The 27,860-nt window shown below is 43.2% G+C and overlaps 1 protein-coding gene across 5 annotated transcripts in view; it reads right to left on the minus strand.

The window, feature by feature from the left end:
- The window catches only part of LOC117229142 (nucleolysin TIAR), a 1,163,347-nt gene that overhangs the window by 447,812 nt on the left and 687,675 nt on the right, over positions 1-27,860 (minus strand). The window contains exon 1 of one of the 5 annotated variants that reach the window (XM_033485369.2): positions 25,552-27,461. The exons of the other annotated variants lie outside the window; for them this stretch is intronic. Coding sequence (XP_033341260.1) covers positions 25,552-25,708 — 157 coding nt within the window. The 5' untranslated portion in view covers positions 25,709-27,461. Of the gene's footprint in view, positions 1-25,551; positions 27,462-27,860 lie in introns of those variants that run through there. 5 annotated transcript variants of the gene reach the window in all.

Here is a 27,860-nt window from a genome sequence, read left to right on the forward strand (position 1 = left end):
GCGTCTGGTGTCGATCGAGTCTAACCGTGAGACTTTTTCTTAGGAACCGTCTTTCACGGGCTGAGTCTTTCTCATGCCAAATTTTAGATTTATCCGTCGCTGAAAGGGGGTCAGATTTTGCTCTTCCACCGGGGAAGGCAGCCGGCCAACTGCACGCAAATCCATGTGGTTTTCCACGTGTAATCCACGAGACCTATACCCCTCGCAGCTGAAAAGAAAAGGACGAACGGAAAGGGACAGAGGAGGACAGAGATATATAGATAGATAGATAGATAGATAGATAGATAAAGAGAGAGAGAGAGAGAGAGAGAGAGAGAGAGAGAAACAGAATTCGAGGAAGATCCTATGCGTCGTCCACTTCCGTGATCATTCGTTACTTCGATATACTCCGGCACCCACTGAACTGGCCACCAAATCTTCTTGGACTACACCTTTTCCGTTGCTGATCCATACGTTACAATGAAATTGGCGAGAGGTCTAAATACATGCAGTATTTCCATCGTTATGTGTCAATACGTATTAGTCACTATTAAATCTAATGTAGATGTTTTAACACTAGATTTTCAAAGCACTGAAAACAGCTGTTTTATATTAGTTTACAAAAGTAATAATGAGACATTTATTGCGATTTTGAACGTGCATTATTGTAACATGTTCCACGAGAAATACAATATATTGAATAAATAATTTATAAATGTATCTTTGTAATATGAATAATCGTAAATTAAAAATTCAGTGACCTGCCATTTCGAAAGGGTTCTAAAAATTTAATAGCAAAAGATACTCTTTCGAGATGCTAACAGAACGAGACGATTTTTGTTTCGTAACATGTTATTTAATAACATTTAACTTTCATTTATATGAACTCTCCGAGAGAGACAACTTGTTCATGTAACCCGGTAGGTTCGTGTAATATCTAGTCATCTCAACTATACTAAATTCTCCCTAATTTTCCTTCAGCTTGTAGACAAAAATGGACAATTTGGGTAGAGGAGATACGATTATTCGAGCCTCGTGGCTCGTTTTCATAATCGTTGGCAACCATAAAAATGAGCCGCGAGGCTCGAATAATCGTATCTCCATTTTTGTCAACAAATTGAAGGAAAATTGGGGAATAGCAATGATAATAATAACCGATGTTCGCGTACAGATAAATGTATTTCACCGTAGAAACAATAAAAAACGTGCTGCATTTACAGCTCTGTTTACATTCGCAATACAGTAATGTCTCCCTAATTGACGCTGAGATTGTCCACAGAAATGGACAATTCGGGAAGAGGAGCCTTGCGACTCGTTTTTATAGTTACAGGTGGCCAACAATTATAAAAACATGGCGCAAAGCCGGAATAATCGTATCTCCTGTTCCAAAATTGTCCATTTTTGCGGTCAATCTAGGCGTCAATTAGGGAGACATTACTGTACAGTAATCAAGTACTTGTCAAAGTTAATCTAATTCTTTTCTAATCTTGTTTCTATAACAATGAACAAAAATATCCTTCGCGTAGAATTGACCTCGAAATATTCTAAATATCGTGAAATTTGAGATTACGTTTTTGTTTTCGCTAAAATTACAATTTAAATAGCCAATGATCGCTACTTTTTACGCGCGACGAGTATACTCGTCGTGACACAAAAGACAGTAATGTTTCCCTAACTGACGCACAGATTGCGCACAAAAATGGACAATTTGAGAAGAGGAGATTATTCGAGTCTTCCAGCTCGTTTTCATAGTTGTTGACAATCGATAATCATAAAAAACGAGCCACGGGACTCGAACAATCGCATCTCCTCTTCCAAAATTGTGCATTTTTGTGTCCATCTGAGCGTCAATTAGAGAGACATTACTGTACCTAGGTGTTCACGTAACCGGAGTAACCCTCAACAATAGTCCATATGACAAAACTACTACTGGCGTAACTTTTTACGCCAGAGGTTCTCTAAATCGAAAGCTGCCCGAAATGTCGTTCCTACAAATGAAGTTCCATCGTGCCTTCGTTCCCAGATTTCGACAACGAGAGCACCCGATTTCCCTTCGATTTAGAAGAAACGAGTAATAACAAAACTACTACTGGCGTAACTTTTTACGCCAGAGGTTCTCTAAATCGAAAGCTGCCCGAAATTTCGTTCCAACAAATGAAGTTCCATCGTGCCTTCGTTCCCAGATTTCGACAACGAGAGCACCCGATTTCCCTTCGATTTAGAAGAAACGAGTAACATTCGTATAATACATTACGCGCGAGACGTTCGTGACGAGTCTGACTAGCTGCAGCGGAAGGGAATATAACGTGTCGTCGTAAAGAGAAGCTACCTCGACAACTGTTCGAAGAAGCAGCAGCATTTTATCGCGAAACAAAAACTCCCTCACGGTCCCGCAGAATCCTCCGGAATCCCATTCCGTTTCCATAGAATCTTCTGCGGAACCTTCCGCGAACCAGCCACCTAGCTCTCGAATATTTCAATTCGCGAGACCGCCGCTCTCCCCCTGTCCCCCTCGATCCGCTGACCCTCTAACGCAGCCCCACTCGTATTACCATGAATGTCCTCCCCCCTCCCGTTATGCACCGTATGCTGCGTTCGAAGAACCGACGGGGGAGGAATATACGGGACTGCTTGATATTTCTGCGCTTGGTTTTTACCAGGAGAATGGCCTCTAAGCATCGGCCGTGGGCTCGTTTTCAGCCAAAACAATATCATTTCATCCCCGCTATGAGGTTTTCCATTCTCTCTCGGGTCACTTGCTCGGTCGCGACAGGTAGTGGGTTCCAGTTTCCCCTTCTCTCTCTCTCTCTCTCTCTCTCTCTCTCTCTCTCTGTCTCGTGCTCTCGCAGGAGAAACCCCGTAGGTGGACTGCACACCGACAACCATTCGGTCCTCTGGGTCTCGGCTATACCGAAACCTATTCGACTGGGCGACAGCAACACTAGCGCTGGCTGCAACACTGCCGCTGCCAGCCATACCCCTTCGTCTCCATCAAGTTTAACTTGGCGCAGCGAATTTCCAAGTACCGTTTTACGAGTTTTCGTTGCCACTGGGAATAGACGGATCAGTCGTTACGCCGCTCGGTAAATGTTGTTCCCGAAGTGACTGCTGTTTCTATACGGGCACGGTCGTCTCTATGGAGCGAGTCAGCCCCCCGCGTCACCCTCACCCCACCGTCGCTCCCCCCGCGGTCCATCGGATAATCAATTTTGCAGCGAGATTACAATTCGTTTGCGACGCTGCCCGAAACGCCGGTATATCGTTAATTAGCTGCAAATCGGGTTTACTTTTTCATTCAGCTGCCGGACACGGCGGATTTGCCGCGATTTATTTAACGAATCCATCTTTACGGGGCCGCTGCGCCGTCGTTTGTTTCGCTTCCGGGCACTCTGGGTGCCTCGTATTCTTGTTTAAATGCCTCCGCCCCGCCGCGCCGCGCCCCGCCGCAAGCAACCCCTCTCGCCGCGGGCCGCCGTTCAAAGGAATCCCGGCGCGGAGAAAGGCTCAAAGGTGTCCCTTTGATTTCGCAGCCGATTGAGAGAGAGAGAGAGAGAGAGAGAGAGAGAGATCTGCTGCCCGTTCGAAAAAATGTTTCACGATTCCAGTCGAACCAGCTCGAACCGCCGACGATACTACGGATTTTTAATTAACACGCCCCCACGGAGCTCCGACGTGTATCGCCCAATTCTGTAACGTTCTGTTTCCCTTTTCCTTGATCTCGCCCGGATTTTAATTAATTTCGGCGTTTCTCCTCGAACTTTTCTGCTCGAGATCGCGACGATGCGTTCGTTGAGGAATTGTTCGGGTATTTAAGGTTAGCTTACGTTAAGGTCAGTTTACTGTTAGAATGGCGAGGGAATGGTTATTTCAGATGACCTCGGGTATCCCTTGTTTCCTGGTTGTACGGTAATTTTCGGACACCTTGTAGAACAGATTTTTCTGACAAGAGGGAGAAGGAACAACTGGTAAGGTCTTTCGCGAACGCAAATGGCGCCGGTTGATCGTCGAATCGGCGGAGCTGGTCCCCCCCTCCCCGCCGCAGGTTAAAGAAATCGAGAGGAACTAACCTGTGGGACAATTGGAGAGAATTTATTGTATATTCTGTATTCTATTTCTGTATTCTATTATATTGGATTATATTATATTGTATTATATTTTATAATATATCTAAAACAATATAATATAATACAATATAGTATAGTACAATATAATATAATACAATATAGTATAGTACAATATAATATAATACAATATAGTATAGTACAATATAATATAATACAATATAGTATAATATAATATAATATAATACAATATACTATAATATAATATAATATAATACAATATACTATAATACAATATAAATTGTACTATAGTATATCAATTAGTATATTATAGTATTATATTGTATTCGATAGTATATTATTATAGTATTATAGTATATAAAGTATCAATTTATATTGTATTATAGTATATTGTATTATATTATATTGTACTATACTATATTGTATTATATTATATTGTACTATACTATATTGTATTATATTATATTGTATTAGATATATTATAATACATACATAATATGTAATATATTTATATATAGTATATAATAAATATATAAATATTATATTATATTGTATTATACTGTATCTTCTTGTTCTCCATTTTATAAATCGATAGAAGTGTACGAATTTGTTGACTCGTCAAATTTGTTTATGAATTTGTAGAGAGGAAACACGGTCGTCGGAATAATATTTTCTCGCGTGTCATATTCCGTTGCGTGAACGGCAATACGAGGAAAAGAAGGTTCTAAACTGCTGAAGAGTGTAATGTAAATATGAAGAGGAAGGGAAACGGAGGTACATATCGATTTTTCCTCGGTTCCTCTTGCGGGCATCGTTTTGATGAGATTATGGAAGGGCCACTGTCAACATACTCGACGACGGAACTCGCCCTAACCGTTCATCCGTGAAACAAGTTATCCGTTACGCTTTCTCGAAAACTGGTGACTTTACCGCTCTCCGGTGTCCCGAACTTTCGTAAATCCGACCTGGCCCATTCTCTTATCCTTACTGTTGCACCTAACAGCGCTGCGACAGCTGTCTACGAACCGATCGGCCATTCGATTTTCGAACAACCTAATTAAATACTTTACGTCGGAGTTGTAAAGGCAGAATTTCTTATTCGGACGACGGATAAGTGATAAAAAAAGATAAAGATTTGTTCTAGATAAAACTTTATTCGCGAATAAAATTTGTTTCGACGATTTGTTTAAATAAATATTCAATTGGATACAAATTTATCCGAATAAAATTTTATTCGAGTGAGATTTTAATTCGATAAAGATTTGTTTGTGTAGGAATTTATGCGGAAAATAATTGTTTCGAGTGAAAATGATAGAGCATAATTTTTTTATATTAGTTTTTCGAATTATTCGAATAAAGATTTAGTCGAATAAAGAATCATTCGAATAAAGGATTATTCGAATAAAGGATTATTTGAATAAAGAATCATTCGAATAGAGAATCATTCGAATAAAGAATCATTCGAATAGAGAATCATTCGAATAAAGAATCATTCGAATAAAGACTCATTCAAATGCAGAATCGTTCGAATAAATAAATGGAATAATTTACGACGAATAATGAATTATTCGAATAAAATATCCGACTAAAAGGCATTTATTCGAATAATTATCTCAGCGAAATATTTATTCCAAACAATTCCAACTCTGCTTCACACCAATCATTAAAGATGCAGTGCATCGTGAAAAAAGTGTTCCATCTAAACAACCTCTTTAATTCAGTATGCAATTCAGCTCGCAAATGTAAAAACATGGTTAATACGAATTCGACGGTATTCGTTAAGGAAGCGGTACAGAAACGAGCGTGTTAAGCATTTTATTAGACACGTCGATCCACGAGGTACTAAAATATTATTTTCTTCGTGGTAACCGATTATTGACAATCACTTGTGGTGGCTATAGCTTGCTGGGGGGACGTAGCCGTGGTATTTTTAGATATCGCCGTGATAACATTGAAGGTCAGTTTTTTTCTCTCTGTCTCTCGCCCTGACCAATCGAATAGTTTTTACATGTTTGCCAGACACTCTAGTGCCGATCCTATTCGCAGGACGTTGCGCAGATGTTGCGCAGCTACTTTGAAATATTTGAATCAATAAAGCCGTGCTGTAAAATATGACTGGCAGTCATCCATTCGTAGCATCGAAATGATTCGAGCATTGTCTCCGGCGCTTGTCCGGCCCGGCTCGCCTCGGCTCGCGCAATAGAAAATGCTTCTCGTAAAAGTTTACTCGTGCTCCGCGCCGCGCGCACCCTCTCCGCCACGTTGTAAATTATTTCGCAACGTTCCCTATTGTCCCCGTTAATAAATTCATTGCTAGTTCTGCGCGCGGCTTATTTTTGCCGCGACTAAAATATTCGATAAATTTAACGCGCGCCCTGTAAAATTTCAATAAATCCGACGACGGTGCGTGATACTTCGATAAATTTAATAGGTTGCGTAAAATTTCGATACGTTCGTGTCGCGCGAAATTTCAACGAATTCAGGACGTTCCGCGGGATCTCAGCAGATTTAACAGATCGCGCACCAACGAAATTTTCAACGAATCGAACCTTTCGCGCCGACGCCGCAAATTTCGACTCCGGATCCAAAATAGATTCGCCGATTATTACACGACTCGTCGCTCGTACAACAGTCGCGCTTTTAACAGGTTTTCGTATACAACGAATTCGACGATGCTAACATTCATTTGGAACGCTATGCAACGATATTTAACGGTGCCATGGAGTCATACTCGAGCGCAATCCAATAAATTTTACGCAAATGTATCGCGTAAAATTTCACCGAAATTAATACACTCTGTAAGATTTCGACAAATTTAACAATACTCTGCAAAAATTTCGACGAAACTGATATACTTTGTAAAATTTCAACGAATGGAGATCAAAATCAGTGACTTCGATGGCCCGACAAATCGAACGTTAAACAATTAAACGAAACGGAAAGGTTCGCGGGGCAAACAATTTCTGGCGCAGGCCGTGAACTATATTTGTATATATATACTATAATTACTTATATATATAACTATACTTATATATATAATTATACAGAATGTCCCATAATTATAGTACTTCTGGATAATTAGAGATTCCTGAGGTTATTCCAAGCAACTTTCTCCTTTACAAAAATGTTCTGCGAGGCATCGTTAACGAATTATCAACGAAAAACGCCGACCAATGAGAGGCGAGCTCGGCCGGCGCGTGACGACCCCGCCAACGAGCTTGCGAAGCCTAGTACCGCTCATTGGCTCGGCCGCTAGCGCCAGGCGAGCTCGCCTCTCATTGGTCATTGTTTTTCGTCGATAATTCGTTAACGATGCCTCGCAGAACATTTCTGTAAAGGAAAAAGTTACTTCAAATCACCTTAAGAACCCCTCGTTTCTCGGAAATTCCATAATTTCTGGCCACCCTGTATATTCTAATTACGTATTCGAACGCGAACAAGAGTTTATCACGGCCCAACGAAACTACATATATCGAGCACGTTACACTTTGCTCCCATAGTTCCCGTTTCTTTCAGGACACACAACTGTCTCGAGTAGAACGCGAGCGGTCGAACAAACTTCGGAACTCCGACTGGTCTCAATTGCTGGCTCATAAGTGGACTATAGATTTTCCTTATTCCACGGTACACGTGGGTGTTCGAAGCTCGACGACTCGTGAACCTCGGGGCGTAGCGTACGGTCATTACGGGCGCTGTAAACTCCGATCGAAACAGCGCGAGAGAAAAGCGAGCGAGCGAGCGAGCAAGCAAAAAAAAAAAGAAGAGAGAAAAAAGAGCGAACGAAGAGATCTGTCACCGCGGCGCGCGGACCCCGGCCGCGGCTGGCCAATGAGAATTCGGCACGGCCCGTAAGAATGATTGCAAATAATGCGGCGCAACTCGAAATAAGCCATAAAATCTCCCCAAGGACCGTCGGCGGTGTTCAATTTGCGCGGCGCGCGATCCTGTTCGGCTCCGGGAGAGCGAAAATAACTGCTGGATTCGGTGCCGGGATTCGGAATCGGCTCGCCGCTAGCACTTTATACCAATTAATAACATCAATTGTCCATACAATTAACAACGCGGCAGCAGTTGTTTCGGTACAATATCGCGCGGGCCGTCGCGCGATCAACACTCAATATTGAGCATAACTGTAAACCGGCCGAAGCGGCGGCCGTAATTAATTTATAATCAAATTCGAACGGATCTACGGTGGCCGAGCGGTAACGAACGAGCTCGTTTTCCGAAGGGAAGAGGAGAGAGTCTGCACACCTCTCCGCTCCGCCGTTCTACACAGCTCTGCAACGCTCTGCACACAGCTCTGCACACGGTTCCGCAACGCTCCGCGCCGCTCCGCACCGCTCCGCACCGCTCCGCAATGCTCCGCGCGCCTCTCTGCACCGCTCCGCGCCGATCCGGTCCGATCCGCGCCGATAAATCAAGCGTGCACGCGAGCGCGGCCCGCCGCACCGCCGAGAAACTGTCTGCAGGAGTGATCGAAACAAGCCGCAATCAGGTGGAAGGCGCGGAAAATGCGAAAACTTAATAGGGGCTGCATAAAGTGGCCTCGAAGCAGCCCGTTGGCAAGAGGCCGGCGACGAGTGGGTGGCGGAAGGGTGAATATAGAAAGACGGGGCTGGTAACCACCCCTGCACAAGCTACCTACGTGGCATTCAGCGGCGCGAATGGTGGTGGCGCGGGCTGGCGCGCCAACTAAAATTGAATCTGCGGACGAAACTTCGGTAACCTCGTCAGGAAACCGAAGCTAAAGCCATCCATCGCCTCCGCTTTCGTCGTCGGCCTCTTTCCCGTCGGCGTACCCATTGTCGACTTCTGTTCTATTTTGAAAAATTGCTGCCACTTTAACGCCGGCGAACCCCTCTCCCCCCCTCCCCATCCACACATCCTCCGTCGCATCTAACCGTGTCGGTTTCCCGCCGAATAACACACCCCTTCCCCCCGTTTACAAGTAAAAGAATCGCGCGGAACTCGCTCGAAACGTGTCACGCGTGTGTCGCATTATTAAAATAATTAGGTTTTATTTTGTATCGAAAGTTTTCGTCGCATCTAACCGTGTCGCTTTCCCGCCGAATAACACACCCCTCCGTTTACAAGTAAAAGAATCGCGCGGAACTCGCTCGAAACGTGTCGCGCGTGTGTCGCATTATTAAAATAATTAGGTATTATTTTGTATCGAAAGTTTTCGTCGCATCGTGTGGTTCCTCGAATTGGTTCAATCGTCCATCCAGTGTTCCGTGTTCGTTCCGATTCGATGTTTCGAACGGTTTAGAGACGTTATGGACTCGCCGATTATTGCGCGATGCAACTACGACCGCATTCGCGACGAAAAATAGTAGGTCAAATCTGAGGGTCGGGGGGTTTTAAGAGAATCCATCGATTGCTCTATTTTATTTTCAACTCGATGAGATTGTTGCCGAAAGAAGAAGTTTTTCATCGGATTTAAGCGGTTCGTTGCGAGATTTACAAAGAGAAATTTTCTTTTTATTTTTATCCTTTTTATTTCGAGTAATTACTCGCGTCTGGATTTACGTGTCAACGCGCATTACATTGTTTCGACTGTGTTTCTCTGTGCGAAGTATGCGACGCTTGATCGTCGTTGAATTGTTCATGTTTAGGATAATTCACGATGTCGGGTAATAGTTTTAGGTTGTGTCAAGGTTATGCAATTTTCTGTGTCGTACTCGGCATTTTATTCGATTAAATTATTTCACTGCATTGTGTGTATCAAATTATGCGTTAATTGAAATATCGATGTTCACGTGAGTTCACTGTTTTAGACACTAATTCGTCGAGCTGGAAATCGTGCAACATTTTATTTCTTCTTCCGAGTGTCCTGCTTACGTTCATTCGATTGTGCGGTAGTGTATGTATTATGTGTACGTACATAATAAATGTACGGTAATATATGTGTTATTTGTATGTACATAATAAATGTACAGTAATACATGGATTATTTGTATGTACATAATAAATGTACAGTAACATATGTAATATGTACATGTTCATAATATGTACATATTATTACATTAATTATATTACATTATTATATTACATTATTACATGTTCATAATATGTAATAATTATTATGTAATGTAATTAATGTAATATAATGTAATATAACATATTACATTCATGTAACATATCTATGTATTAAATTTAAGATGATGATGATTAACAAATTGAGGCAAAATTTGGACCGTTTATTTTGAAAATCGTGCATGTCCATTCCTTTTTTAGTTATGTATATATAAATACACTAAATATAATTTCACTTATATTTAGTTATAATTACACTGAATATAATTTCACTTTATTTAGTTATAATTACACTAAATATAATTTCACTTATATTTAGTTATAATTACACTAAATATAATTTCACTTATATTTAGTTATAATTACACTAAATATAATTTCACTTATATTTAGTTATAATTACACTACATATATATATATATATATATATATATATATATATATATATATATAATTACACTAAATATAATTACACTTATATTTAGTTATATATAATTACACTAAATATAATTACACTTATATTTAGTTATATAATTACACTAAATATAATTACACTTATATTTAGTTATAATTACTCTAAATATAATTATACTTATATTTAGTTATAATTACACTAAATTAATCACAAATTATATGATATAATTTTTTTTAATAGACTTACACCACTTTCAAAGTAAACGATCCATATATTTAACATTTATTTCGGTACATAATATACGTACACTAATACATGTAATACACAAATGTAATTCGCTTCGAAACCCTTTTTTTCATAAATCATTCACGAGGGACGAGCAACGAGCTTGAACGAAGTAATCAACGACTAACATCGCTTCTGGTCGGCCAATGAATGAAGTCCTGTTGCTCATTGATTTCTCTATAGATTTCAGTATCCATACACAGCGGCGGTTCAATAGATAGTTTGAAAGTCGCTGAATTCTCATAGTAATGTGTAAGTTAACTCGCACATGAATAACGCATAACTTCAGCAGTTCCGAATACTTTCCCCGAGGTCAGAACTTTTTGATAAATTGCGGCAGCGTATTGAAACCGGCTGCTGTTTCTAATTTAGCTGAAAATGAACGTTGCAGCTACTGCTTACCCTCTCATAATATTCATTCAAGTATTTCGCGATTAAGCTTGATGACTCGTTTCATTTACAGACACTGTCGACCGGAAGTGTTCGGGCCACTATTTACATTCTAACAGCGATTCTTTCGACGTTGTTCGCAAAACACCGTTTCAAAGTCGCCTAAAATGTTCATTCTGCAATCATTTAAATAGTGAAATGCTTTCTCTTCCTTGTTATTATTAATTTGCTCGTAAAAATTGTGATTTAAAGAGGCTGAAATTTTCATTCTGCAATCATTTAATTGCCAATAGTGTGTTTAAATAGCGAAATGCTTTCTCTTGCATGTTATTATTAATTTACACGTAATAATTGTGACTTAAGGAGGCTGAAATTTTCAATCTGCAATCATTTAATTCCCAATACTGTGTTTAAATAGTGAAATGCTTTTCTTGCTTGTTATTATTAATTTGCTCGTAAAAATTGTGATTTAAAGAGGCTGAAATTTTCATTCTGCAATCATTTAATTGCCAATAGTGTGTTTAAATAGCGAAATGCTTTCTCTTGCATGTTATTATTAATTTACACGTAATAATTGTGACTTAAGGAGGCTGAAATTTTCAATCTGCAATCATTTAATTCCCAATACTGTGTTTAAATAGTGAAATGCTTTTCTTGCTTGTTATTATTAATTTGCTCGTAAAAATTGTGATTTATAGAGGCTGAAATTTTCATTCTGCAATCATTTAATTGCCAATAGTGTGTCTAAATAGCGAAATGCTTTCTCTTGCTTGTTATTATTAATTTCCTCGTAAAAATTCTGACTTAAAAAAGCTGAAATCTTCATTGTGCAATTTTTTAATTGCCAACAGCGTGTTCAAATAGTGAAATGCTTTCACGCTTGTTATTATTAACTTGATCGTTGACGTAACTAAAATTGTAACTCAAAGAGGCATAAATTTTCACGAAATATATTTTCACGAACTACCGTTTCAAAGTCGCCTAAAATTTGCATTCCGCAATTGTTTAATTACCAATGCGAAACGCTTTCTTGCTTGTTATCATTAATTCGATCGTCGACGTAAAAATTGTAATTCAAAAAGACTGAAACGCTCACGAGACACATTTTCACGAAATACTCTTTCAAACATTTCATTCTGCAATCTTTTTTAATTACCAATAACCGGTTCAAACAGCGAAATGCTTTCATGCCTGTCAAAATATTTAATTCGATTCGATCCGACAAGTTTTATCGTTAAGTTGAACGATCCCAATATATTTTCGATAGTTCAATGCAATCTTCAACAATCCTGTTCGCCTATTCAAAAATACATATCGAAGCGTGCACTTAAAAAGCCCCAAAAAATCCTATCTGACCTAAAAAAAAAGCACGAAATCTCTGTTTTCATCAAGATCTTTGTTCCATATCGGTTGCGTTTGATCCGACAACGTGCCCCAAAAATTTCTTTCGAATTTCATTCGAATTTCTTTCTCTCCCCGATCGACGGAACAAGTTCAAAAACTCCCCTGATCGCATCTGCGACCCGTTCCCCGACCATTCCGCGAATTAAACCCGTCGCGAGGACGAAAAGATCGACCAGAGAAGTTGGCGGGGCGTCGCGTCGCGCCGCGTCGCTAGCATAATTCGCAGCCCTAACAAAACTTCGTAGCGAGCTTATAAAGGGAATACTTGATACCTAGCTGGTACCACGCCGGAAGCTCCAGTAAGCAGAATTAATTTTCTCGCGAGAGTGTCCCGCTTTCCTAGTCCATTCTTCGTCGAACACAATCTCGCCGTCCCCTAAATAATTGAACGTTCCATCTCGTCGGCCCGGCGTTGAGCATCGCGTCATGCCGCTCCCGCGGCGCGGCGCGGCGTCTTGGTCGCCCCGCACCCAAGAGCGGTTTGCAGGCCGGCGATCCGACAGGCCCGCGAACCCGGAGATATTCCCGTGTTCCGACGGACATCGTGGACATCACGTCTCTCTCTCTCTCTCGCGCGCAATCTCTCTCCGAGTACGTCGCGTACACGGTCATCCCGCGCGCCGTGTTCGAAGCGTTCGGGCGTGAAAGACCGCAGAGAGCTGGCAAAAAACGGGTGCTGGGAAAAAGGTGGGTGGCCGGGAGGGTTTTGGAGGGGAAAAGAGAGCGAAAGAGAGAGAGAGAGAGAGAGAGAGGGAAAGAGAGAAGCGGGATGCTCGCGTTCGGAGGGTTTTGCTGGCGGGCTGCGGGCCACTATTTAATCCTTAAGTAATTAACGGGATCGATTCGCGTCGGAGTCCGATACGGGGCCAAATGCCGTGATGTCTGGTGGTCTTCGATAAATTCCATGCATCCACTTGCCTACGTAGCTAACGTGCATGCCACGCAGGTAGTATACGTGGCGAAGTGGCACGATGCCGGGACTTGCGCCCTTGTTACGCTCCCACGACACGTACACTTGCGATGTAACGGTAACTACAGTTAGTACGTGCTAAGTGTGCACGGCTAGGGATTGCCCTATTGGCAGCTCCACGTATTCCGCTCTCTGGATTACACATACGTGGATAAACACGGCTTCGTTCGGTGTCGCGCGACGACGCGTTATGGTGACTTTTTCTCCCATGCGCGAAACCTTCTCCCTTCCGCCCTCCTCGAATCGACGGCCTCGCGGAACCGACCGATCCGCGTTTTCCGCGCGAAACTGCCGCCGACGACGACGTAGACGACGTTACAACGTGTCTATACACCCCGGCTCGAACGAATTCTAATCCGAACTTACGGTTCCGATGGCTCGAACTGGCTACGAACTTGGTGTCGTTTGCGCGAATTCTCGCGTAGAACGGAGATCTCGTGCGTAAGTGATCGCGGAAAGCGATTCGAAGACGTTGGTAGGCACGCGCTGCAATGGCCGAGGTTATTTTTTTTTCGAAATCCCGAAGCGAACGACGAATTTGACGCGACCGGATTCGAAATCGGCGCGACGAAATCTACGGGACACGACGTGTAACGTTTCGCGCAAGCAAACGCGACTGTGGACGATAATAAATAAATTAGAATTTTGTTGGAACATTCCAAGTTTAACATAATTTGTCAAGGTTAACAAATGTGCTACGTTTTATGTATGAATACTGCGTTTTCTCTTTACGGTAATGTCTCCCTAATTGACGCTCAGACTGTCAAGGTTATGTCAAAGTTATGTCGAGGTTATGTATTTCGTCTAAATAGAGATTAATTAATTAAGTAATAAATAATCTAAGCGTCAATTAGAGAAACATTACTGAATACAGTAATGTCTCCCTTACTGACGCCCAGATTGTCCACTAAAATGGAAAATCTGGGAAGAGGAGATACGATTATTCGAGTCTCACAGCTCGTTTTTTATAGTCGTTGACAATCGATAATTATAAAAAGCGAGCCATGGGGCTCGAACAAGTCATCTCAACTAAAGTAAATTCTCCTTAATTTTCCTTCAGCTTGTAGCCAAAAATGGACAATTTCGGAAGAGGAGATGCGATTATTCGAGCCTCGCGGCTCGTTTTCATAATCGTTGACAACCATAAAAATGAGCCGCGAGGCTCGAATAATCGTATCTCCATTTTTGTCAACAAATTGAAGGAAAATTGGGGAATAACAATGATAATAATAACCAATGTTCGCGTACAGATAAATGTATTTCACCGTACAAACAATAAAAAACGTGCTGCACTTACGGCTCCGTTTACATTCGCAATACAGTAATGTCTCCCTAATTGACGCTGAGATTGTCCTCAGAAATGGACAATTCGGGAAGAGCAGATACGATTATTCGAGCCTCGCGGCTCGTTTTTATAGTCGTTGACAATCGATAATCATAAAAAACGAGCCACGGGGCTCGAACAATCGTATCTCCTCTTCCAAAATTGTGCATTTTTGTGTCCATCCGAGCGTCAATTAGAGAGGCATTGCTGTATTTTTGTTCCTTTTATTCTGCGCAACGTTCCAGCTTCAACGTAACAAAAGGTATCGTCGCTTCGTCGAGGTCGTAAACCTTGAATTGATCAGGGACTTCGCGAACTAATCGCGTACGCGATCAAACACGTCTGCGATAGCTAGATATTTCAGTCTCGTTACGCGGCTTTCATACGCGCCAACGCAACGCGCCGTTGATAGCGCGCAGTCATTAACGTCAAGACACTGATAACGATCAAAGCGATTCGTTCATACGGCGTTATCATTGATACGAATGCGGAATCACATTCATCCTTACACTCGAGAATCGATAATTAGTACCAAAGCGGCCGCCTCTCGATTTCAATTGCAGTAAATTCTCCGTGATTTTCCTGTAGCTTGCAAAGAAAAAAATAGACAATTTAGGAAAAGAAGATACGATTATTCGAGCCCTGCGCCTCGTTTTTACGATTGCTGACAATCGGCGATTATTGAAATGAGCCGCGAGACTCGAACAATCGAATCTCCTCTTCCCAAATTGTCCATTTTTGCTTGCAAGCCGAAGGAAAATTGGGGAAAATTTACTGTATTTCTAACTTTTCGTTCTAATAAGCGTTGTGGATTTCATAATAATAATAATAATATAAGCAAATGGATTTCACATAACAACATAATTTTTACATGATCAAAGTTTAGATATAAAAAATTGTCGAAGGTCTAACCGTTGTACGGGTCGCGAGACTCAATTTCACACGCATAAAATGCACTTTTTGTCATATAAGACGGAGATACCATAAGTCAGAGAAATTCATTTAGATTTATAGTTAACCAGTTAACATCAATATGTGTCGCGAGAATCGAGCGACGACGAGTATACTCGTCGAAGACAGAGTAAGCATCGCTGTCGAAATATTGGATCGAAAATACAGTTCTATTTGATAAAATTAACAATTCTATTACTAATATTTACTTATTCGACGTCGGAAAAGCGTGGTATTGTAAATAACAAATACAGTAATGTCTCTCTAATTGACGCTCAGATTGACCACAAAAATGGACAATTTGGGAAGAGGAGCCTTGCGAGTTCGAGCCTTGCGACTCGTTTTTATAGTTACAGATTGTCAACGATTATAAAAACATGGTGCAAAGCCGGAACAATCGTACCTCCTGTTCCCAAATTGTCCATTTTTGTGGTCAATCCGCGCGTCAATTGGAGAGACATTACTGTACAGTAATCGAGTACTTGTAAAAGTTAATCTAACTCTTTTCTAATCTTATTTCTACAACAATGAACAGAAATATCCTTCGCGTATAGAATTGACCTCGAAATATTCTAAATATCTCGAAATTTGAGATCACGTTTTTGTTTTCACAAAAATATGACAATTTAGATAGCCAATGGTCGCTGCATTTTACGCACGACGAGTATACTCGTCGTAACACAAAATACTGCCACGTCTCCACGACGGATGTCGAACTCGTCGAACACAATTAACTGGTTAAAACAGCTTCGAGTGCAAAGGGTTAATTAACACGTTCCGTGCCACGTGTACCATCGATGGTACACGCTTGCATGTTTACTTAGTGAACTGAACAAATTGTTTACAAGAAATTTAGAACCGAAGAATCAATTTCCACCGCAAGAATGGGCGTTGATAAGTTTTTGTTACGTTGTTATGTGTACGAGAATTAATAATTGCACGTAATACATCAAGTTTTAGTAAAATATCAAAGTGTGAAGATTCGAGTCAAAAAAGCTCGGCACGGAACGTGTTAATAAGAACTCGTTTCTCCGGCGATCGAGGGGCAGCCGGCGCGCCCGCGCAGCGCCGAAACATTCGCGAAACCGTATCTCCGAGGATCGACGCCGTACGGCGCCGTATCGATTGATTGTATTTTTAAGAAGTGGCGCAATTTGATCGTCCGATGGGGCTCGCTATAGAGCGCCGGACCGAGGAGGAAAGAACCGTCGTCGTCGTCGACGTCGTCGTCGCACGGCGAGCAGTCGAGTGCTCGGTGCCGTTGCGCGCGTTCGAGCGCTTTTTGAATCCCGCCTTGAAACCCCCGGCCTCCGGAACTTCCGAACGTTCTCTTGTCTATTCGATAAGAGTGGATTCGAAACTGAACAACTTCGCGTACAGCTGCAGCATACCTGCAACAACGGTTTCATTGTAATCCTGGCGCAGTTGGTACGTGCTAAGTACGCGCAGTTAAGGGCCCCCGTCCCGCCCCCCACCCCCATATCGCGGCACAGCCATTCCCGTTGCTCGGTTTATTCGAGGACAGGGAGCTACGTGTTTTCACGGAAAAATCACTTTTTTCCCCGGCTTTTTTCCGCGACGAACGATTTCATCGAATGTTTCATGGTCGCCGATGAGAGGCTGGAGGAGCAGAGAAGGAAAGAGCGAGAGAGAGAGAGGGTGGGATGGAGGGAGAGAGAGAGAATTGGTATCGAACCGACGAGCGCACAGGATCGTAGCAAGCAGAGGCCACTTATACGACACAACGTGATGCCGTTCGGCGAAACGATACGCAACGTTAAAGTATGATGTAGGGGATTTCGCTCGAACGAACAAAGATCCTGGCAGGAACGTCGTTCGAGTAGCTCCCGCTACGAGGTCCTGGCCGGCTGCCAGCATTTTTTCCGAGGGCTTTGTTAGGCCGGGCCAGCGAGTTATAAATTTTTAATTGAGCTGTTACGTTTCGTCAGGGCTTTCGGTAAATATTTATTAGCTGGTAATTACCGAGAGATAATTATTCGGCCGCCGCCGTCGCTGCCGCCACCGCCGCCGGCTGGCCGGGTTTCGAGCGGAGCCGCGCGCGAAAATCACCGGTCACCCAGACACCGACGCCGATCGAGAAAAGTCGATCGGCCCTTAATTAGCGACGGGATCAAGCCTGCGCTAAGTACAATCGATTGAAACAACGGCCACGGCCGGGCTAAATGCGTCCCGGCGAACGAGTCCTTCTAGGAAGGAGGGTGGGGGGGGGGCGAATCACAGGACCTTTATTATTTTTATTATTATTGCTATTGTCTCGCGAACGTATTATCGTCGATGTAACTCGACGATTACGCGCGCCATTGTCTTGTCTTCGTTAGTTGATATCTCGAGAGAGCTGTACTTTCGAGGTTGCGTCTGGTTGCTGCGGATTCATCGATTACGGTGGCCGGGTCGGTTTGACCCGACTCTGATCGACCATGTATTTATGCTGGTTTAGAATGTTTATCGATGGCGTTGTTTATAGAAGTCGCGGAAATGGAAATGTTATATGTTATGCTTGTTGAGTAATTATATGTTAATCATTTTATGTGGAACACACTGTGCAAGAATATTATGTAACGTTTTTACCACAGTGCTTATGGTAAATATAAATAATATAATATATACAATAATTAGGATAAAATAATAAATAAAATTTATAATATATTATATATTATACATATAAATAATTAGAAGCATTTGTAGCTCGTGGTGGAATATCGAGTAAATAGTAAGTAATTATAAACAACTAAAATGATTATTTTCAATCTGAATTCTTTTCAATCTGTATCTGTAATTAGAGGAACTCTTGATTGTACAAAATAAAATAAGCATCATTTGTATTGTACAATGTGAACTGCACATTTAAGACAATTTAACTGAAAAAGTTTCGAATCAGACAAATTTATTTCATATTCAATTTTATCCTTCAATTTTTAGAACTGACGTGTCGAATACTTTTCTACAAAGTATCTTCCACATCGGTTCAACCCTGAGTTCACGAAAGCTGTCAAAACGACGGGTCACTGATTTTGCTAATTTTCAATCGTTCAGATTGCAACGATGCATTCGTGACCTATTTATTCCATACACATCTCACAAGATCATAAGATACACATTTATTCGAAATAAATGAGCCGTTTCTTTTGAAAGTGGCATAAGTCACTTTACCGTAATGAAAAGTGGTGATTTTTTAATGTTTATACGAAATTATTTATACCGAGAAAAATATCAGTATCCTGAGATAACAAATACAAGTAAATCTTCTCGAAAGTTAGCATCCATGTTTGAAACGTGTTAAAACGCAAACCCTTAAATATATCGACTTAAAAACAAAGCGACTTATGCCACTTTCAAAATAAACGGCTCAAATGTCTCATCGTCACTTTCTTAAACATTCACGTGAAACAGCTGCCCCCGATGCTCCGTAAATCCGTCGTCAACTAAAAAAATCTCGTCCGATTAGTTTTCCAGTCACGACATCGAAGAAGTCGATACCGCGCCGCGGATCCTTAACGCTTGCAATTAAATCGTCGGCCATCGGATGTTATTGTCCGGGCAGGTCGTCGGAACACCTTACGGTGCAGCCTGGTATTCCAATTTTTATACGGGTCACACACAGATCAGTGCCTCCCTCGCTCCTCCTCTCGCCCCCCCCCCCTCGCTTCGGTATCCTACAAAGAAGTTAGCACTTCTTTTATGACCGTCGAAATTGGAGCAGGGAATTGCGGTAGTTTCGCGGGCGAAAGTATCCTGGCCGGTATTACGTATGAAGTAAAACGGAAATAAAATTTCGCCGAAGTCGAAGCGAAGGCGGAACGACGCATATCGAGATAAACAAATATGCCTGTGTGCATCGGCCCTATCTGCACACGTGTGCGCGCGCGCGAGCGCTGGTGCGCGGCCCGGCAGGCAACTCGGGGGGGTTTATTTAGCGACCTCCCGCAGCCCGCGGCAACATGTCGACGGGGATTCACGTGACATCGCAAACACGACGTTCATAGAAGTAGACTGTGAAGTTAATTCGACAACTTTATGGGCAGAGCGCGATTGGCAGGGCATCCTAAATAACGCTCGAGCGCACGGAAACATCTCTCGCTGCGAAGATAAAGCTCGCCCCGCGTCTACCAAACCACCACCCCCCACCCTCCGCTCGTAGACCTTCGAATCGCCTTTCTCTTTTCTTTTCTTTTCTTTTGCTTCTGTTTGTTTCCGTTTTGATTCTACTGCCAGGTAATTAGCGACGTCAGTTACGCGTCAGGTTATCTCACTTTTGTGCTCCGGTATCGGATCCTCCGGGTAAGCGAACGCTTTTGACGATTCTGCAGATGCCGATGATCGCTCGCGTTCCTTTAGGCACTAGTTTATTGATCCTCTCGGCACTTTGACCGACGCGGCTGTCGCCCGTGCGAGACGCGATTCTTTTTCTCAACGTGTGCGCGTGATTTTTTATTTTGCACGTCCGTTCAGCCGAACGTTCTCGCAAACCGTTAATTAGCCCCGCGCGTCCCGACGGATTTCGTTCGAATCGACGGATCGCGTTAAAATTTCGTAACAGAAATTCGAATATTTCATTCTGCGAGACGGAGATAGAAAGAGAAGAGTGATTTGTTGTAGCTGTTATTTGTTTAACTCTGAATCGGTTAGCTGCGTTTCACGAGTATGGTGTGTTTCCTCGTGGATATTGATATTTTTAATCGTCTGTGATTGTGTTTTATGTTATTAAAAGTGTAATCGTTGCGTGTATTTAATTCGTTTTTAAGACTAATTTATTTAATTCGTATTCAATGTTTAACTTGTTTATTTCACTGCCCCAATTTGTTACGACATTTTATTGTACACTCTGCAGACTGGTTATGGCTTTCGCTCTGTACGAGACATTTCGAAACGAGAAAAATTCCCAAATCTTGTTAACCAGTCAGCTGTGTTCGACGAGTATACTCGTCGTCACGGGGAAGTGACAGTTACACAAAAATGGGCGATTTGGGAGGAGGAGATAAGATTAATCAAGCCCTGTGGTCCATTTTTATAATTGTTAAGCATCGGTAACTATAAAAAACAGCGCAAGGCCCGATTAATCATATCACCTCTTCCCAAATTGTCCATTTTTGTGTCCAAACTGAGCGTCAATTAGGGAGAATTTACTGTAAATGCTGAGAGACTTGCTACGTATAGTAAATTCAATAAAAATGGGCGATTTGGGAGGAGGAGATAAGATTAATCAAGCCTTGTGGTCCATTTTTATAATTGTTAAGCATCGGTAACTATAAAAAACAGCGCAAGGCCCGATTAATCATATCACCTCTTCCCAAATTGTCCATTTTTGTGTCCAAACTGAGCGTCAATTAGGGAGAATTTACCGTGAATGCTGAGAGACTTGCTACGTACAGTAAATTCAGTACAAATGGACGATTTGGGAAGAGGAGATAGAATTAATCAAGCCTTGCGGTCCATTTTTATAGTTGTTGAGCATCGGTAACTATAAAAAACAGCCGCAAGGCTCGAATAATCGTATCTCTGCTTCCCAAATTGTCCATTTTTGTGTCCAAACTGAGCGTCAATTAGAGAGAATTTACCGTGAATGCTGAGAGACTCGCTACGTACAATAAATTCAATAAAAATGGGCGATTTGGGAGGAGGAGATAAGATTAATCAAGCCTTGCGGTCCATTTTTATAGTTGTTGAGCATCGGTAACTATAAAAAAAGCCGCAAGGCTCGATTAATCGTATTTCCTCTTCCCAAATTGTCCATTTCTGTGTCCAAACTGAGCGTCAATTAGGGAGACATTGCTGCATTTCGCGTCACGACGAGTATACTCGTCGCGCGTAAAAAGTAGCGACCACTGGCTATTTAAATTGTAATTTTAGCGAAAACAAAAACGTATTCTCAAATTTCAAGAATATTTCAGAATATTTCGAGGCGAAATTCTACGCGAAGGATATTTTCGTTCATTGTTATAGAAATAAGATTAGAAAAGAATTAGGTTAACTTTGACAAGTATTCGATTTTTCCTGCGTTTTTCCTTTATTAAATATGCAGTATACGTTAACGTTAAGTGAACAAGTAAACATTAGCAATAAAATTGTTAATCATATAAAATAAAACCGTGTTTATGATCCAATATTTGAACGACGACGCTTACTCTGCGTTCGACGAGTAAACTCGTCGTCGCTCGTTGCCACAGCCGACTGGTTAATTAGGTTCTATTTGGTCGTCGCAAAAGTAATCTCGGTTTTTTTCTGTAAATTATCGATTCGAAAAGCCGGAATTACTTTTGCAACAACCCGATAGATCCCGACAGATTTTAATTGCTACAATAAATTACGTTCCTTTTTCTATTCCTGCGTCGCAAAATGAACTGTTCGGATTTCGTGGAATTTCTGCGGACCGTGATTCTCTGCGCAGCTAGAACGATTCCGAAGCACTTCGAAAAAGTCGAGTGTCGGCGGAGCGATAATTTTTCTAGGGATGGCCGAGCTTATGACAGGTGAGAGATCAGGGTCAGAGTACGTTAATCAGGTTAATCTGCATTAGTTACGTTGCGTTGCATTAACCAGCTCCACGTTAGGTCCGGGCTGGCTAGTTTACATCGGTTAGTTACTCCGAATTAGGTCAGCCCAAAAATTTCGCGCGGTTTACCCAAGTGTGCCGCAAAAACGTAATCGGACTTATCAATTTTTTAAGTATCGTCGCGAGCAGTGTAGAAAATACAGGAGTATTTATAGAACACTGGTGGATTACGATTACAGCGAATTCTCTCCAATTGTCCTTCGGGTTGTTAGCAAAAATGGACAATTTGGGAAGAGGAGATTATCGGAGCACAATTATTGGACAATTATTGCAGTCTGGTGACTCGTTTTTATAATTGTTGAAAAAATCGGAGAATATAAAAACGGGCCCCAATTGTCGCACAATTGTATCTCCTGTTCCAAAATTGTCCATTTTTGTTTACAAGCTGAGGAACAATTGCAGATAATTTGCTGTACTTTGTTATCTATTTCTGTGAAGGTTCGTCTGGAGAAAGTAAAAACGAGCCGCGAGGCTCGCACAATTGTATATTCTCTTCCCAAATTGTCCATTTTTGTTTACAAGCTGAGGAACAATTGGAAAGAATTTACTGTACTTTGTTATCTATTTCATTGGAGATTCGTCTGGAGAAAGCAAAAACGAGCCGCGAGACTCGCACAATTGTATCTCCTGTTCCAAAATTGTCCATTTTTGTTTACAAGCTGAAGACCAATTGCAGAGAATTTGCCGTACTTTGTTATCTATTTCTCTGGAGATTCGTCTGGAGAAAGTAAAAACGAGCCGCGAGGCTCGCACAATTGTATCTTCTCTTCCCAAATTGTCCATTCTTGTTCACAAGCTGAGAGACAATTGGAGATAATTTACCCCGTTTATCTTTTCTATCACTAAAAATCTGAGATCGAGTTCGCATATTACGTGAATATGATCGATCCACAGCAATATCTGATAAATTGCGTACCATGTTCCGAGTTTGCTAGTGAACATTAACGATGTTAAATTACGTTTGGGTCAATTGACTCATGTTAGATCTGGCTTAGTTAGTTTGCGCCAGTAAAGTCTGAGTTAGGTCCCAGCTTAAGAACTAGCTTTTCACCTATATCTAGGTACTATAGCCTGGCGTCAAAGAGTCTGTAAAACGCGAGGATCCAACATTTTATATTCTAAACTGCGGACTTTGCGCGTTCCTGACCTAAACGAGTTCGTCTCCGACTATTTAACACTAAATTTACAGAGCTCCAAGAGCGATTAACAAGTGTTCCCTCGCGAGAATTGCAAGATAGAACTTATTCAAATTTGTCACAATTTTTGTAATACAATTTTTTAATTTAATTAATTATTCAGTAATTTTTATAATTTTCTAAGAAAATTTTTATAACGTATTCAACAATTTCTAATGCAAGCAGCTTCGTCACTTCAATAATTATGAAATAAAAAATGTGAAACCGGTTATATTATTATCGGCGTTATTTTTAGGTTAGCGTTGTGCCACCGTTTTACCTTCTGCGTTAATTCGAAAGTGCAACGTTGTCAGATTGCTATCAAATAAATTAATAAATGATAATACAGTCGAGTCTACCATCTGAAATCCTGTGACACGTTTTTGAGTGTTTGTTATGAAACACACAAGGTTTAAAACAGTATCACGGTTAACCCATTGCATTCGAAACCATTTTAACGCTAATTTCAAAATAATTTTTATCTTTATCATTATTATCTCCATTGCATACCATTTCACAGCCTATTTTATGCATTCATGGAGCAAAATACTGCGAAGTCGTTAAAAGAGTTCAGAAATTTTTTCACACTATTTTCGTCCTACTAAAATTATCAATAAAGCAAATACATTTTTACGTTATATCCATTTTAGACAATCGACTTAGAAAATATATATTTTCCATAAAGATTCCGAGTCTGCGCACGATTTAGTGCATTTTATGCACGCGAAATCGAGTCTTGTCGCTCGTACAACAGATTTTTCAAATACAGACAAAGTAGATAATGTAAAAATTGCTTCGTCACGCGACACAACAATTTTCGATGATGCTTCTGAATTCAAAGGGTTATAAAGGCCCACGACTGTCCATGTATCATCGTCACTTTATCCACGAAACGCTACATTCGATTCAAGAGACAGATGTCTCCCTAATTGTCACCCAAATTGTGAGGAAAAATAGACAATTTGGGAAGAGGAGATACGATTGTTCGAGGCTTGCGGCTCGTTTTTATAGTTATTGACAATCGGTAATTATAAAAAACGAGCCACAAGGCTCGAATAATCGTATCTTCTCTTCCCAAATTGTCCACTTTAGTGGACAATCCGAGCGTCAGTAAGGGAGACATTACTGTACTCACTTTACGCGACCGAAAAAGTTACGCCGCATTTCAAATACAGTAATGTCTTTCTAATTGACGCTCAGATCGTGCACAAAAATGGACAATTTGGGAAGAGGAGATACCATTATTCGAGCCTTGCAGCTCGTTTTCATAGTAGTTGACAATTCATGACTACAAAAATGAACCGCAAGGATCGAACAATCGTCTCTCTTCTCCCTAAATTGTCCATTTTTCTGGGCAATCTGTGCGTCAATCAGAGAGACATTACAGTACCTGCGCGTTTACCGCGCATCGGATAGATAAAGAAGCGTCGCGCGACGAACTTCCCGTTCGCCTTAAAGAGAGAGAGATCTGTCCGCGATCCGGCAGGAGTCCTCGAGACGATCCGCGCGTACTTCTCGCGGCGCGGCGCGACCGCTCGCGGCCGATCGGATCTCGCGAGTTCCGCTCCGCGGCGGATCGATAACGTTGTCGAAATATTATCTAATGCACGGCTGGGTTCGCGCGGATACAATAATTTGATTGATGGGCATAAAGCGGTTTAAAACAGCGGTGCGCGACCCGTGGCCGATTCGGGCCTGGCTCGGCTCGGCTCGGCTCGGCCCGGCTCGGCGCGGATTTAATCGGTAGAGCCGGAGCTCTCTCTCTCTCTCTCTCTCTCTCTCGACGGCGGCGGCGTATATCGTTAACGGATTGACAGGAGCAACGGAGCATGGCCGGGTGCCGGGCGCACAATGTACCTTCGGGGGACGGAAGGGGGAGGGGGGAAGGGGTTAAAATTTATCTTAGACCCCCGGCCCGGCGAATGATAGTGTAAAGCCATAAATCTGTTCGGGAGTAAAGCAGCGTTACCTGATTTGTTGGCGGCTGTCGCTGCGTGGGTTAGGGTAGCTGCTGCGGTCAGCTTAGGCGGTTCTATCTTCTGCGGCACGGTGTACGCCGGTATCGGGCCCGGGTTCGTCATGGTGGTCATCGTCGTGGGCATCATCATGGTCGACATGGTCAGCATGTTCGGGTTCCCGTGTCGCCGTGGCGAACTCCCTTTCCTGTACCGATCCCCGTCACGTGATGACCCGGGCGGATCAGTCTTCCGCGGCGCCGAGCGAGTTTTCCGCGACGTTTCTACCGTTTTCTACGGCGCTGTCCGCCACCGATCTACGATTGGATTGCCGAGGGCGGGGGAGGGGGGGAGGAAGGGAAGACGACGCGCGGACGACGCCGTCGGGCGCACAGGTGAGAAAGGTGGCCCGTATACACACGCACACACACAGGTCGTCGCGCGACGATCGGCGGACGCGTCTCTGCACGCCGCCGCGTGGATCGATGCTGTTGGACGGCGATCGCGTGGATCAATCGGCGGCTACACCGTCTCGCATGTCACTCTCTCGATCGGCAATTCTGTCTCCTCTCTCTCTCTATCTATTTTTCTCTATCTTTCTCTCTATCTTTCTCTGCGTGCGTGTCTGTCTACTACTCGCGCACTACCACCACCGATTACCGAGTCGCCAAGCTGTCACAAAGATCGCGGCGAGCACCCCTTCCTCGCGACATCACCTTACATCGCGCGAGCGACGTCCACGGACATCCGGTGTCAGCGAGAAGTTTCCGCCGAAAAGCCGCGCGCACTGCTGCGAGAACGCTTCGATCCCAAAAAGACGATTCTACCGTCACGAGATTAATCCGCGATCGAGCATCGCAAGCCTGCGGCCGCTTCGTTCGGTATCGTATCGGCCACGCTCGTTTCAAACGCTCGTTTACACCGATTACACGTGATCTCTCTCTCTCTCTCTCTCTCGGTTGCCTCTTCCTCTTCTTCTTCTTCTTCTTGCTTCGAAAGCACAAACAATCTCGCTCTTGATCTCGCTCTCGCTCGCACGCTCTTGTTCTTTCTCTCTCGCTCGATCTATCAATCCATCTATCTATCCAATCTATCTATCCGCGCGTCACTCACAAACAGTTCGACAGAATCCGTTTCTTCTTGGTTCGCACTAGCACTGGTTCCGCGGCGATCGGCTACATCCCTCTCTCCGTTGGCCCGCAGTGAAGAGAACGTCAACACGATTTAACACGGCGAGTGGCGTGCGGAACGCACGCGGCTTCTGCGTTGCGGCCTGCCCGGACGGAGGTTGACGCGCGCCTCGCTGCCGCCCCGATTCTCTCTTCGCAGAGCCAAGTCACTTTTCTCAATTGGTAAACGTCATCGAATAGCAGCGTCGCGGTGCCACGACGACGTCCGTCTCTCCGTGGCAAGTTTGTCGCGTGGCGTTCATGTACCTGTTTACGCGTGTAATCGCGCCAGTGTGTCGGTCTTCTCTCTCTCCGCACGCCGAGTGTAAGTGTGCGTGTGCCCGCCTCTGTGTTCACGTGTGTTTGTGTGTGTGTGCGTGGACGTGCGTGCGTGTGTGTGTGTACTCTTGTAACCGAAGCACAGCTGTTCCGGTGGCTCGATGCGAGAGAGACGGAAGAAGAGGGTTGACGATGCTGCTGTGACGGGTTGCGGCGACGGCGACGGCGACGTCGACGACGACGACGGCCACCACGGCGGCGTTCACAACGAATAGAACGAGGACGACGACGACGAGAACGACCACGACCGGTTGCGGCAACGGCAACAACAACGACGACGACGACGACGACGGCGACGACGACGACGGCGACGGCGACGACGGCGACGGTCTCTACGCTCTCCACGCTGCGCGCGTTACGTCACGTCCGGCCGAGCGTAGAGTCGGAACTCGTCTGGCGGGGAGAGCGCGAAGGGATGCCTGCGTTTGCCTGCCTGCCAGCCTGCCAGCCCTGGACGCCCGCCGTCGCGACGCCCAGAGGCGCCGGCGTTCCCGAGCGTCCGCGAAATCGCACGAGTTAAGACGCGAGCCAGTAGTCGCTCGCTCGCCGCCAAGCCGAAAGGGTTGCCCGATGCGCCGGACTATGCACACCCCGGCGCACGCACGATCCAACTATTTTTCTATTTCGCAAGCATTTTTTTCTACACGCTTCACACGATTTAAGTTCTTTTTTCGGTTTTCTATTTTTCTTTGCTTTTTTCGTTTTTTTTCACGCGAAACGCGTGAACGTTGGACGCGCGTCTCCGCGAGATTTTGAGTTTGCTCGCGGGAGCGTCGAGAGATTGGAAATTCGCTGATCATTCGAGAGAGAGACTT

Source organism: Megalopta genalis, chromosome 7 (assembly GCF_051020955.1).
Source record: "Megalopta genalis isolate 19385.01 chromosome 7, iyMegGena1_principal, whole genome shotgun sequence".
NCBI lineage: Eukaryota > Metazoa > Arthropoda > Insecta > Hymenoptera > Halictidae > Megalopta > Megalopta genalis.